The 15,068-nt window shown below is 46.2% G+C and overlaps 1 protein-coding gene across 2 annotated transcripts in view; it reads left to right on the top strand.

Annotated features, from left to right (window-relative positions):
- Positions 1-15,068, top strand: part of KIF18B (kinesin family member 18B) — a 34,033-nt gene that overhangs the window by 7,021 nt on the left and 11,944 nt on the right. For both annotated transcript variants that reach the window (XM_082194800.1, XM_082194799.1), the window contains exons 3-9: positions 2,415-2,572; positions 5,557-5,661; positions 6,458-6,568; positions 8,438-8,635; positions 9,885-10,061; positions 10,188-10,262; positions 13,027-13,142. In XM_082194800.1, coding sequence (XP_082050926.1) covers positions 2,415-2,572; positions 5,557-5,661; positions 6,458-6,568; positions 8,438-8,635; positions 9,885-10,061; positions 10,188-10,262; positions 13,027-13,142 — 940 coding nt within the window. The remainder of the gene's footprint in view (positions 1-2,414; positions 2,573-5,556; positions 5,662-6,457; positions 6,569-8,437; positions 8,636-9,884; positions 10,062-10,187; positions 10,263-13,026; positions 13,143-15,068) is intronic.

Here is a 15,068-nt window from a genome sequence, read left to right as displayed (position 1 = left end):
AACGCGCTCCATTACTTCCAGGTCGCCGCAGCACGCAACCCGAAAATACTTATCCTGAAGCTACTTCAACCCGAGGTATGACTGTACAGTGGTACCTCGGGTTAAGTACTTAATTCGTTCTGGAAGTCCGTTCTTAACCTGAAACTGTTCTTAACCTGAAGCACCACTTTAGCTAATGGGGCCTCCCGCTGCCGCCACGCCGCCGGAGCACAATTTCTGTTCTTATCCTGAAGCAAAGTTCTTAACCCGAGGTAATATTTCTGAGTTAGCGGCCTCTGTAACCTGAAGTGTATGTAACCTGAAGCGTATGTAACCCGAGGTACCACTGTATAAGACTAGATTTCTTTCTTTAAAAATTATGCTAAAAAGTTGGGGTCATTCTATACATGGATAGTGCATAGGGTGGACGTTTGATTGATTGCTGCCACGGCTGTCAGCGGCTATTGGGCGTGTTATTGGTTGCTGCGGCAGTGGCTGGTGTTGATTGGCTGATGCTGCGGTAATTGGGCGGGCGATGGGCAGCTTCTGCCGGCGAGGGGACAGACGAGAGGCGGATTTTGCAGCGTGTGCAGGTGAGCAATTTTTGGCAATCCCCCTAAAGGACACTCAACAACCCTGGGTAAAACCCCCCCAAGAAAAGCTCAGCGACTCTGTGCCATCTCCCCCTATTTTCTTAAATTTGAGTGTTATACACGGAAAAGTACGGTATATATTGTGACACACATTTTTAAAATTAAAATCAGAACGTACATGGCAGTCAGCTGGTGATAATGGAGAGGTTATCTAAACAGAAAATACACTGGGCTCATTCGGAGAAGTAGCGATCTAGGAGCGCTCAGTCAACAGTTTTGGAATTTCCCCCTGAATGCAACCGCTCCGTAGCTGTTCATTTAGAGCAGTTGCCATTTTGGGGGGAAATTCGCAATTTATCAACGAGGGAATGTATGACGCATTCTCTTGGGTCCCGTGCTTGATAAGCGAGGCAAATATAATAATTACTGCTATAGAACTCTAAATACAAATGGTATGTGTATCTAAAGTATTAAATAGACTTCAATCACAATTCTTTGGAAGCTTGTTTAGACCAAGTTAATGGCCTTTTAGGCTTCCCACGCGTGAATAGGAGTTCACTTTTTGAATAATAAGAATTATATGTCTGGGGGGGCGCGGGGGAGGCATCAGGATTTTAGAGTTGCTTAGGTGGAGCATGGCCAAAAAAAGTTGGGAACCACTAGACTAGAAAGAGACGCTGTTTGGCACTTATGGGATGGAATTGGAAGCCATCCTTGGCCAGTGTTAGAAACTCAGATATATAAGCTAGACCCCAAATTGCTCCTTGAATCAGGATTTAATCGGTGAAATGGAATACCTAGTTGCCGTTTCTAGGCCAGACGGCTCAAAAGTTAAATTTTTCAGTATGGCTTTTTGCTTCCGATTGTGCAACTATAATGGGTAGAATTCTACAGGATGTGTTGTTATGTTGTGTGAAAACAGTCGAGACCCAAGAATTCCCAGGCAGGCACTTCCAGATGCCTGGAGGGAGCTGGCAGACATCTTAGCGCCTGGGCATCTTCACTTGGTTGCAAGGGGCTGATAGCCAGGTGCAAAATGTACCTGGCCAATTTTGAACATTGGCCATGACTCTCCGTGGACCAGATGGCGGGGGCATTGCCCCTTCTCCACCTGTGGATCATGCCCAGACAGCACTGGTGTCTAGCATGGAAACTGATTTTTATTTAGTGGAAATACTAACCTGGACTGTGTGACCCTCAAAGATGACAGGAGCAGGAGAGATCCTCCTTCAGGTACAGTGGTAACTTGGTTCTCAAACGCCTTGGTACTCAAAACAACTTGGAATCCAAACACTGCAAAGGTTTGTGAACTTTTTTCAGAAGCTGAACATACTCCGTTTTGAGTGTTACGCTTCTGATTTGAGTGCCACACTTCCAATTTGAGTGCCACACTTCCGTTTTGAGTGTTCGCTGAGGTCTGTCTGTTTTTGCCATTTGTTTTGCATTTTTGTGGCTCTTTTTTGTTTTGTTTTTGTGACTGTGTGGAACCCAGTTCAGCTACTGATTGATTGTGTGAATGCAGTACATTGTTCATTGCTTTTATTTTATGGCTCAATGGTCTCATTAGATAGTAAAATTCATGTTAAATTGCTGTTTTAGGGGTTGTTTTTTAAAGTCTGGCACGGATTAATCCGTTTTGCATTACTTTCTATGGGAAAGCGCGCCTTGGTTTTGGAACGCTTTGGTTTTGGAACGGACTTCCAGAACGGATTAAGCTTGAGAACCAAGGTACCACTGTACGTTGGCCCCAGGATTTGAACAGCGTTCCGGCATCTGTTAGTGATCCAGGTGGTTCAATGCACATCCCTGACACTTAGGGGCTGTGGCCTCCTTCTCTTCCAGTGTTTGCCTACGGTGCGACGGGTGCAGGGAAGACCCACACCATGCTGGGATCGGAGAAGGAACCGGGCATCATGTACTTCACCATGGAAGAGCTATACAAGCAAATAGAGGCCAGGAAGGAGGATAAGCACTGCGAGGTCCTCGTCTCCTACCAGGAGGTATCACCCTCTCCCATTTCTTACAGCTTCTTTCTACCTTAGGCTCCAGAGAGATGCAGTGTTCATAGCAGAGGTCAGACCGCCCCTAGCAGGAACCCAGTTTTGCAGTTTGACCTCCACGCATACAGATAGGCAAGTGGAAATTCTGGGTTTGCCCTTGGTCTTGTTCTCTTCAGAAGGGCTGCCTGAAGTAGCATATATGTGAGAACAGGGCCTTTTCTGTGGTGGCTCCCCATCTGTGGAACGCTTTCCCCAGAGAGGCTCTCCTGGTGGCGTCATTACGTGCCTTTAAGCACCAGGCAAAAACACTCCTCTTTAACCACGCCTTTGGCCTTTAAATAATCTTATAGCCTGTTAAAAGTGTTGGGTTTATTTTATTTTTGTTTATTTATTAGAAGAGCAATTGATTGTTAAACCAGTCCAGGAATTGTAGCTCTGGGAGGGGAATAGGGGTCTTCTAAAAACTCTCAGCACCGGCAACAAACTCCAGTTCCCAGGATTCTTAGGGGGGAAGGAAGTGACTTTTTAAAGTGGCATGATGCTCATTTAAATGTATAGTTCAGATGGGGTCCAACGCATGAAAATGTCCGTTGCAGGGGGTTGGACTAGATGACCCACGGGGACCCTTCCATTCTTCCAGTTCTATGATTCTATGTGTTATCAAGGCACTGAAGGCAAGTTTCATACCAGCTTAGCTACAATCAAAAATGTCTTGTGCGTGTTTTCTCTCCTGGGGCTGCAACCTGATTAAAGGCATTTTAAATGATGAATAATCGATTAATCTATTGATAAATTTTGCATATGGGTAAGACGCTACATCTCTGACACAAGAGGGACACCTTTTGGGGGCTATGACAAATAACCATGTGCCAGTAAAACAGCACTTTCCATTTGCAGAAGGCAAGGCTTCTGATTTAGAGGAGTCTCTGGAACAATATGGAATGCAGCAGGGACTCTGTGGCCCTCCAGATGTTATTGGAATCCAACTCCCATCAGCCTTTGCCAGCATGGCTGATGGCGAAGGATGCTGGAAGGTGGAGTCCACCAACATCTGGAAGGCCACAGGTTCCCCACCATCCCAGATGTGGCACAGAAGGAAAGCACAGAGACACCGTCAAAGAAAGCGCTTTGATATTGGATCATGCACACATGTTGCAGGAGACATCATCTCAGAAGAGGAAAAAGGCCATTGGAAGAGGGTGCTTGCCACCTGCAGTTTCCATAAGTGAATTGTGTTTAAAAATTACATTTTTAAAAAAACCAACCAGCTGCCTGATTAATTGGAGGCACCTTTTTAGTTGATTAAAAGCTTCGAAGCAATTGATCTAACTAATTAATCAATTAATCACTGCGGCCCAGCTTGTTGCAGTCCTTGGGCTCCTGCCCATGGCATACAAAGTGCAGCTCAGACCTGTAATATCTAGTTGGTTGGCATAACTTCCATCTAGTGCGTTCCCCGGTTCAAAGGGAGCCCCGTTTTTTACAGGGTAGCATGCCATGCCTGTAACGGTGAGAGATACGCCCACCGTTAGCTGCTGTGATTTTGGCAAGGCCGTTCCATGGACGGGTTCTCTTGTTTGCTTGCGATCTGCTTTCGCTTTCCTCCCTCAAAAAAATAATAATTAAAAAATCTGGAAAACTTTCCAGTTGATGGTTTGTTTCCCCATACGTGTTGCCTTGTTTACTACAAAGTATTCGGGGTAACCTGCCCAAACTAGAGGCACAGATGAAACTACCATTAAAACAGCCAGATACATTTAAAAAAAAAAAAAAAAATATTTTGCTAACAGGGTTGGTACACTCGTGGGCAAAATTGTGGAAACCTTTTGGGGAAAGTGTATTTCTGAGGTTTGGTGGCTCAGAACACCCTCTTGGCTCTCTAAACTCTCATGCCCATTGGCTATGTTCAAATGAAGGAAAGTTCCTCCATATCAGCGTAAGCAAGTTGTGCTTCCTTTTTCTGGTTCTTTGGCTATACAGTGGTGCCTCGCAAGATGAAAAGAATCCGTTCTGTGATTCTCTTCGTCTAGCGGTTTTTTCGTCTTGCGAAGCAAGCCCATTGACGGATTAGCGCTATTAGTGCTATTAGCAGCTTTTAGCGGCTTATCGGTTGATCGGATCAGCTGATAAGCGGCTTAGCGGCTTAGAAAAAGGGGGGGAACCCGCAGGAACTCGCAAGGCATTGTTGTCTTGCGAAGCAAGCCCATAGGAAATTTGTCTAGCGAAGCACCTCCAAAACGGAAAACTCTTTCGTCTAGCGAGTTTTCCGTCTTGCGAGGCATTCGTCTTGCGGGGCACCACTGTAAGTTTTGATAGAATACAGGTGATTGAACAAACTTTGTTGCATTACACTCTTCATTAAAATATCTCTCCATTGATATATAATTTTATGGTATCACTCCAAAAATAAGTGGTCTTATGAGCCATCCAACCTCAGAAATACACTTTTCCCAAAAGGTTTCCACAATTTTTGGCCACTAATTTTTGGCCACGATGCCGGCACCAGGGCTGGGGAGGCCTGGTTTTGCACGTCAGGCTTCATCAGAATTGGATGAAGCTACTTTTTAATCGGCAGAGAATGAATGAACTTGTTAGTTCCCTCCCTGCCCACATCAGATCACTAGATGCCCCCGAAAAGTGATTGACCGGTTTATCTGAATTTAAGAAACATGAGCAGTTGCCTGCAGCCTGAAACAGCAAGTGGTGACTCTCTTGCTGCTGAGATCAGGAGGGGGTTGTGCTCTTAGCTACAGCTTCAAGTTGATTTTTCCAGGCATGATAGGGGTTGGAGCAAACACCCCAGCAGGAACACCAGATTGGCTTTGCTAGGGTATTTGCACCTAGCTAACTTCATCTCCCGGTGAGCGACAGCGACAGACCTGCTGGGAAACTAGCTGCTCTGCCCCAGCCGGAAAGCCACTTCTGAAGTGCTGACTCCCAGGAGACTTAAATGCACTGTATTGAAGCCCGATTCTTTCTTCCAGGTGTACAATGAGCAGATCCACGACCTGTTGGAACCGAAGGGTCCGCTGGCGATTCAGGAGGACCCAGAGAAAGGGGTCGTGGTACAAGGACTATCTTATCACCAGGTGGGTATGATGATTGCCTTGCAGGGAGGACAATATGGGGGGGGTAATATATGTATATAGGGATGCGGTTGGTGCTGTGGTCTAAACCACTGAGCCTAGGGCTTGCCGATCGGAAGGTCGGCGGTTCGAATCCCCTTGATGGGGTGAGCTCCCGTTGCTCGGTCCCTGCTCCTGCCCAGCTAACAGTTCTAAAGCACGTCAAAGTGCAAGTAGATAAATAGGTACCACTCCGGTGGGAAGGTAAACGGCATTTCCATGTGCTGCTCTGGTTTCGCCAGAAGCGGTTTAGTCATGCTGACCTGAAACTGCTCTTAACCTGAAGCACCACTTTAGCTAATGGGGCCTCCTGCTGTTGCCGCCGCCACTGCACGATTTCTGTTCTCATCCTGAAGCAAAGTTCTTAACCCAAGGTAATATTTCTGGGTTAGCGGAGTCTGTAACCTGAACCGTATGTCACCTGAAGCACATGTAACCCGAGGTACCACTGTACATATATGTAATTAAAGAGCCCATCGCTTGCTTACGGGATTTCTTCAGCTCTGGTGGGAACATGAAGGAGAAGTTACTATTTGCGGCTGTGGCACGTGCTTTTCTCAACAGTCTCTCTGCTGGCCTGTGACTTCTTCTTTTTTTAATCCTTTATTGAAATTCATAGACATCATACAGTGTCTTAAATCCACACATACAAAGAAAAAAATAACCTTACATAAATTTACAGTTAAATATTAAATTACTCTTTCCACATGTTTTCTAACTAAACAGTCTCTCTTTCTCTCTGCTGGCCTGTGACTTTTAGCCAAAATCGGCAGGCCAACTCCTGGAGATGCTGAGGCGAGGAAATCTGAACCGTACACAGCACCCCACAGACATTAACGCCACCTCTTCGCGCTCCCATGCAGTCTTCCAGGTAAGTGTGGCAACTTTGGCAGGGCACTGTAATTAGGAAGAGAATCCTTTCCCTCTTCATACAGGAAATATTATTTCTGTCCCCCAATGTAGTGAAAGCTTTTTGTACGCTCATGGTGATTTGTTCTTGTGATGGCATTTAGCCAATCGTACACGATCCCACAAAAGGTTTTGGGGCGGTTACACAGCTTACTTTCAAATCGGTGATCATCCTGCAACTTCCTGCTGAACTCCTGCAGCTTTTCATACCACAAATGCTGTGGTGTTTTTCTTTTGGTCACACTTGCTTTGTGCTATAGTGGAAGACTGCCGCTCCATATGGCAGTAGTGTGGTAACACCATGAAGCATCACGGAACTACTAATAAAGCAGCAATTAATGACGCATTAGAAATCCACGAGTGATGCACGATTATTGTGTCAGTGCTAAGTCGCAGAATACGCCCATCGGAAAAACCCACCAGCCTTGCAGAAGCCTTAAACAAAAAACAAACAAAACCCCCATCAAATTTCATTATTTTGGTCACAAACCAGTTCCAACTCACATACAATATCAGGGAAGTCATAAAACATGATAGGGATACATTTGAATTTGCAATTGGGTATAACAGGGACGTGGGTGGCGCTGTGGGTTAAACCACTGAGCCTAGGGCTTGCCGATCAGAAGGTTGGCGGTTCGAATCCCCGTGACGGTGTGAGCTCCCGTTGCTCAGTCCCTACTCCTGCCAACCTAGCAGTTCGAAAGCACATCAAAGTGCAAGTAGATAAATAGGTACCACTTTGGCGGGAAGGTAAACAGCGTTTAAGTGTCTGCAGACAAACGCCGGCTCCCTCGGCCAATAAAGCGAGATGAGCACCGCAACCCCGAGTCGGTCATGACTAGACCTAATGGTCCTTTATAATAGGGACAATACAGATATATCAGCAGTTAAAAATATATAAGTTAAATCTTAATCACTAAAATATAACCTAAAATTGTCATTTAAGGCCGTAGTCATTATGGTAGCACAGCTTGTTCCCTAAGTTTTATGGCACCTGCACAGAGCTTGGCCTCCCTTAGCCTGATCTCTGGATCCTTGTCCTCTACCAGGGATTTTAGACATTGAAGTTTGGACCCATTTGGAGATTTTTGTATAGCAGGGGTGATAAATGCCGAGCCTATAGCCCTGTGGAAACGACAGCGTAACAAGACATGAGAGACAGTTTCTACCTTTAATCTGTTGCCCTATGTGTGGCTTCCTGGAGATATTTTGTCTTGCCACTGTGGAAAATGGAGGTTAGACCAGATGGATCCTTGATCCGATCTGTATTCTTGTGGGGTAGGTAAAAAGGTAAAGGACCAGTCGAAGGCGACGCTGGGGTTACGGCGCTCACCTCGCTTTCAGGCCAAGGGAGCCAGCATTTGTCCGCAGACAGCTTTTCGGGTCATGTGGCCAGCATGACTAAAACGCTTCTGGCGCAACGGGACACTGTGACGGAAACCAGAGTGCCCAGAAACGCCGTTTACCTTCCCGTCACAGTGGTACCTATTAATCTACTTGCACTGGCGTGCTTTTGAACTGCATTAAAAACTTCCCAATAACAGGACTGTCTTCAGGTGTTGTGTAGTTCTCCATCTCCTTGATATCTGATAGGAGGGCGTTCCACTACCAAGAAGTCCCTCTGCCTGATTCCCTGTAACTTCACTTCTCAATGTCCAGGCCAAACAATGGAGGTGGAGATGCTCCTTCAGGTATACAGGGCCGAGGCTGTTTAGGGCTTTAAAGGTCAGCACCAATGCAGATTCAGCTGGCTGTCTCCAGTTCTGCTTTTCAGGAAGTTCAGTGCTCTTCCACCCACACCAAGGGATGCAGCACTTTTTAACTTTTTCAGATCCATGTGAAGCAACGGGATCGCGTTGTGGGCATCACCCGTGACCTTCGGGTAGCCAAGATGAGTCTGATCGACTTGGCGGGCTCAGAGCGGGCCTCTGCCACCAAGGCCAAAGGGGAGCGCCGCCGCGAGGGGGCCAACATCAACCGCTCCTTGCTGGCTCTCATCAACGTCATTAACAGCCTGGCGGATGCCAAGGTAACGCCTTTGCTGCTTCTTCCTGCCCCTGGGTTTAAATTTCTGTGGTCTGCCCCTGGGTTTACTGTTCAGGGACACCCTTGGCCATTGTTAAAGGGCACCTGAGTTCACTCAGTGACAGTCATTCCCGCGTACATATTTTTATATGATAAAGTGTGTGTACAAAAAAAGCTTCGAAGGCTTTCAACATAATAAATCTGACCGCGTTATCCAGACTGGTTGAGGCTTTAAAACATGCAGCATGATTCGGGACGGGCGAAGAGAGTATATTGTCTGTTTTTATAAAGAAATAATGCCGTGCTGTAACTTCCCTTCTAAATCTTTTTTTTCCCCAAAAAGATATTTATTAAAAAAAATTAAAATATAACAATGAAAAAAAATAATAAAAAGAAACAAAATACAACATAAAAACAGTTTAAAAACAAATAATTTCCCATAATATATCTTCCTTACGCTTATTTCCCCAGACCTCCTCATACCTCCCTTCTTTGTATTCCACTTCAATTTGTTAGTTCAGCAAATCCTTACCATTAAGCTTTTACCCATTTATAAACCTTTTTTTTCCGTATCTCCTAAAGCATTACAGCTGGAAACCCCTTAGTTTCTATCTAACATCCTTCTAACATTCATTAATTTTACAATATTTCTGTAAATAGTCTTTAAATTTCTTCCAGTCTTCTTTCACCAACTCTTCTCCCTGGTCTCGGATTCTGCCAGTCATTTCTGCCAATTCCATGTAGTCGATCTAAATCTTCCACCCCTTCCTTGTTCTCATAAAGTGTTTCCTGCACACAAACTTTTTGCAGAAACCAGCTGCTGAAAAGTGGAGTCCTTTCCACTCTCTATTATATCTCGGCTTCACCACAAGGGGGTGAAGTTGTAAGACTAACAGCACAATATATTCTGCATAGAATCACAGAATTGTAGAGTTGGAAGGGACCCCCTGGGTTATCTAGTGCAACCCCCTGCAATGCAGGAATAGGGCAGGTTCTAAATTTTAATAAATAATAATAATGCAGCTGTCCCTGATGGGGATTGAACCTGCAACCTTGGCATTATCGGCACCAGGTATGTTTATTCGGATGTAAGACCCACTCTGGTCACTTGGACCTACCTCCAGGTAGGCGTGCACATGGGACTGTAGTCGCAGTCGCCACAGAAGAATTAAAGGGGAATTGTGGGCATTTTCCTGTGGGAACGTGATTTTTATAAACCCAGTTTTCGTCTCTGCTTCCCTTTTGGCCCACAGGGCAAAAAGCCTCACATTCCATACCGGGACAGCAAGCTTACCCGCCTCCTAAAGGATTCTATCGGGGGGAACTGCCGGACCATAATGATAGCCGCCGTTAGTCCCTCTGCGCTTTCCTATGAGGACACCTACAACACCCTAAAGTATGCCAACCGAGCTAAAGAGATCAAACTCCTAGTAGGTATCCGAGAAAGGCAACCTATTAAATCAGGCCGGAATTGCAACTTGTGCAAAAATGTAACAGCCTTCCTCTGTCCCCCATCTCAAAATCACCCGCTTTCTGTGCTTTGTCCTGGCCTGCAGATGAAAAGCAACGTGGTCAGTGTGGATTGCCATATCAGCCAATACGCAGCGGTTTGTGAGCAGCTGAAAGCAGAGGTAAGCAGACCCTTTTTTCCCTTTGGGTGGGAACCTGGGGAAGAGCGGGGGGTCGTCGTATAATGAAGCCTTCTTCACAGGGGATATGGTAGTCCATAGCTACTAGTCATGTTGACTTACCGCATTTTTCGTTCTATAGGACGCACTTTTTCCCCTCCAAAAATTAAGGGGAAATGTGTGTGCGTCCTATGGAGCGAATGCAGGCTCCTTGGCTTCAGTGATAGCCCCTTCCATTTCTCCTCCCGCTTGGCTGAAGGGGCGCTGCGCAGCTCTCCCTCTCTGCTGAAGCCAGGAGAGTCTTGCTCTCCCGGCTTCAGCAAAAGGAACCCAAAGCCTCCGGAGCGCAGTGGGAACTCGCGCTGCGCTCCAAAGGCTTCAGGCAGCTATCCCTGAAGCCTGGAGAGCGAGAGGGGTCGGTGCGCTCCGAAGGCTTCAGGCAGCTATACCTGAAGCCTTTGGAGCACAGCGCGAGTTCCCGCTGCGCTCCGGAGGCTTCGGGTTCCTTTTGCTGAAGCTGGAAGAGCAAGACTCTCCTGGCTTCAGCAGAGAGGGAGAGCTGCGCAGCGCCCCTTCAGCCAAGCGGGAGGAGAAATGGAGGGGGCTCCGTTTCTCCTGCTGCTTCGCTGAAGGGGCGCTGAGCAGAGAGGGGAGGAATTTTTTTTTCTTGTTCTCCCCCTCTAAAACAAGGTGCGTCCTATAGTCGGGTGCTTCCTATAAAGCGAAAAATACGGTGCGTAACCTCCAGAATAAGCCAACAGCCCTGGCCAGTGGGGCATTTTTGGGTTTTTTTGTTTTTTAAATAATTTTTATTGAATTCTTGCAAACTACATCAAAAAGCATACAGACATTTGAAAGATAAAAATAAAAGAAAAGAAAAAGAGAAAAAAGAAAAAGAATAGAAAGTAGAAATCAGACTAACACATATTGACATAAAGGAAACAAACTTACAGACATTACTCATTGGCTTCCTTCCATCTCGGTTTAGGTTTAGTAAACTTATAACATTTCTGCAGTTGTATTGTATTAACTCTATACATCGCAGGTTTTAAATTCCGTCCACTGTGATTTTCCTAATTCCCAATTTACCTTCAATATAACTTACAAATTTATTCCAATCGTTCTTTAGCTTTACATTTTTTTGATGCCTGATCCTTTGTGTCATTCTCGCTAACTCTATATACTCAAATAATTTCATTTGCCATTCTCTAACCGTGGGGATGTTAGGGGTTTTCCTGTTTTGCGCTAGTAAAATCCTAGCCGCCACCGTTGCGTATTGAAATAATGTTTGGTCTCCATTTTTGATCTCCTCTCTGATCATACCTAAGAGGAACGCTTCAGGTTTTTGGGGGAAGGTGTATTTCAGTATTTTCTTTAATTCATCGTAAATTTGTCCCCAAAATCTTTTCACCTCATCACAAGTCCACCACATGTGGAAAAAATTACCTTCTTTGGTTTTACATTTCCAGCATGTGCTGTCCCCGGTTTTGTACATCTTCCCCAGTCTTGCCGGGGTGACAGTGGGGCATTTTTGAATTGCTAGACAAGGTATGCAATCCCTCTGTCTGGTTAAAAGTTTCACCGCAGTGCCAAGGAGCTCAAAACTATGCTGTGTGGCAGTCCAGCTGTCGATTCTTGCTGTCTAGATGCACATCGATGCTTTACAGTTTCTTTCTCTCTCCCACTCCCTGTTAGCATTGCCATAACATTGTCCTTTTCGGGGACCCAGCGGCCTGTGCCGGATTACCAAATTGGCAGAGCAGGTCCCTCATGCCTTTTAGGGGTCTTGCAACAACGGATCAAAATTAATATTGATTTGATCTTGAAAGAAAATGGCAATCAAGCTTTCTTAGTTCAGTGTTATCCCACTAGAGTATGCCCATGTGGTGGGCAAGAGAGATTTCGACTGCCGTGGGGCCTTGGCAGGGTTTAATCTGGCACTGCCAGAGGCCTAGTTAGAAATCTAGAAAACTGGTGTGGCCACCAGAAAATACAGCCTTTACAGAAGAAAAAACTGGTGAGTCTCAGTAAGCAACAGGAAAAAGCACCTGAGCGCAGCCCCAAACAAGTGAAAGACAGGCAGAAAACACCCACTCAAAAGCCGTAAAACTTTATTTATTCTTTTGAGGAAGAGCAGGTGTCAGGAGGGTTGTCTGAGGGTGTCCACGGGTGCTGTGTTGAAGACCCCAGATACAGTGGTGCCTCGCAAGACGAAAAGAATCCGTTCTGTGATTCTCTTCGTCTAGCGGTTTTTTCGTCTTGCGAAGCAAGCCCATTGAAGGATTAGCGGATTAGCGGCTTATCTGCTGATCGGATCAGCTGATAAGCAGCTTAGCGGCTTAGAAAGAGGGGGGAGGGGGGAAAAACCAGCAGGAACTCGCAAGACATTCCACTCGTGAAGGTCCTTAGAACTAATCCTCCATAGAAAATGTCATTCAGGACAACACAGTAAACAATTAAAAACATTGGCAGGATTTAAAAAAAAAAACACACTTGCAATGTGACAGGAACTATGGTGATAACCGATTTTTAAAGAAAATATGGAGAACATTATACAATGCAGCTGGAAAAGAGTAACTATGGAACCCGTGGAGGGAAGTCTAGGGATTCGGAGAATCCTATTTGTATATGATTATGATTTACACGTGAATGCAAATGTTAAATGGAAAATCGAAACCATGGTTGGTTTGTAATAAAGACAGTACACTGCGATCTTGGGAACTTCGCCCTGTGTGCGAAATAAATAAATAGAAATTACGCCTTTCAGGTGGCCGAATTAAGAGGGCGGCTCCGAGCTTATGAGGAAAATGTCCCAGAGGTTAGACCCCACCTTGTACCGGCTGTTCTGACCCCTTCCAGACCTGGCCAGGATGAGCTTCTCAGGTAGGTCTGTGCAAAGTGAGGCATTTAAAGCTGAAATCTAGCCAATCATGGACCCCAGGATTTGAAGGATCTGTTTCAGCCCGAAGTCCTCCTCCCAGCCTCTTCTTTTCCTTCCCTAAAAACCTAGGCTCCTATTTTTTCTAAGATATTCAGAGACATGCAGTGCTTAAATTTTCCTTTTCCTTTTTTTTTTAACCACAGCAACCACGAGGCCTAGAAATTTGCCTCTATTTAGAAAATAGATTCTCAAGTGTTTGTGGGATCCAATGTCAGAGGGCTTCGTCCACAATAATAATTTAATAATAATAATTTTTTTAAAAAAATTATATCCTGCCCATCTGGCTGGGCAGCTTACAACATACCGTATTTTTCGCTCTATAACACGCAGTTTTTTCCTCCTGGAAAGTAAGGGGAAATGTCTGTGCGTGTTATGGAGCGAATGCCTACGGATGGCAGGGGAATCCGCTGCAGTTGTGAGCAGTCCGTGGCTCTCTTTGAAACTGCAAAGCGGGTGTAAGCGGCTCCTGTCAGCGAGCCGAGCTGGGAGGAGGGAGAGAAGCAGAGCGGCGCTGGCTGCTTTAAAACAACCCGTGCTCTCTGTCCCTCTCTCCTCACTGAGCTGCTATGTAGCAGCAAAACGTTTCAGCCAGCCTAGCCGAGGAGGGAAAAAAGTAGAGCAGCGCTGGCTGCTTTAAAACAACCCCGTGCTCTCTGTCCCTGCCTGCAGTTTTTTGCTGTCCGATTTTGGATCAGCCACTGTAGGGGCTGTGTGTGTGTGTGCTTGAGCTATCGTTCTCCTCCTCCTGCTTCCTGTTCTCTCTCACAGCGCCCCAGCGCTCTCCTGCGACTTTAGGATTGATACTGTGTGTGTGTGTGTGTGTGTGTGTGTGTATGTGTGTGTGTGATCGTTCTCCTTCTCTTGCTTCCCACTCCAGCCCCTACGCTCTCCTGCGACTTTAGGATTGATACTGTGTGTGTGTGTGTGTGTGTGTGTGTGTGTGTGTGTGATCGTTCTCCTTCTCTTGCTTCCCACTCCAGCCCCTACGCTCTCCTGCGACTTTAGGATTGATACTGTGTGTGTGTGTGTGTGTGTGTGTGTGTGTGTGTGTGATCGTTCTCCTTCTCTTGCTTCCCACTCCAGCCCCTACGCTCTCCTGCGACTTTAGGATTGATACTGTGTGTGTGTGTGTGTGTGTGTGTGTGTGTGTGTGTGATCGTTCTCCTTCTCTTGCTTCCCACTCCAGCCCCTACGCTCTCCTGCGACTTTAGGATTGATACTGTGTGTGTGTGTGTGTGTGTGTGTGTGTGATCGTTCTCCTTCTCTTGCTTCCCACTCCAGCCCCTACGCTCTCCTGCGACTTTAGGATTGATACTGTGTGTGTGTGTGTGTGTGTGTGTGTGATCGTTCTCCTTCTCTTGCTTCCCACTCCAGCCCCTACACTCTCCTGCGACTTTAGGATTGATACTGTGTGTGTGTGTGTGTGTGTGATCGTTCTCCTTCTCTTGCTTCCCACTCCAGCCCCTACGCTCTCCTGCGACTTTAGGATTGATACTGTGTGTGTGTGTGTGTGTGTGTGTGTGTGATCGTTCTCCTTCTCTTGCTTCCCACTCCAGCCCCTACGCTCTCCTGCGACTTTAGGATTGATACTGTGTGTGTGTGTGTGTGTGTGTGTGTGTGATCGTTCTCCTTCTCTTGCTTCCCACTCCAGCCCCTACGCTCTCCTGCGACTTTAGGATTGATACTGTGTGTGTGTGTGTGTGTGTGTGTGTGTGTGTGTGTGTGTGTGTGATCGTTCTCCTTCTCTTGCTTCCCACTCCAGCCCCTACGCTCTCCTGCGACTTTAGGATTGATACTGTGTGTGTGTGTGTGTGTGTGATCGTTCTCCTTCTCTTGCTTCCCACTCCAGCCCCTACGCTCTCCTGCGA

This window comes from Podarcis vaucheri (genome assembly GCF_965113315.1).
Source record: "Podarcis vaucheri genome assembly, chromosome: 13".
Lineage (NCBI taxonomy): Eukaryota > Metazoa > Chordata > Lepidosauria > Squamata > Lacertidae > Podarcis > Podarcis vaucheri.
Note: the sequence above shows the minus strand (reverse complement) of the source record. Positions and strands in the feature narration are given on the sequence as shown.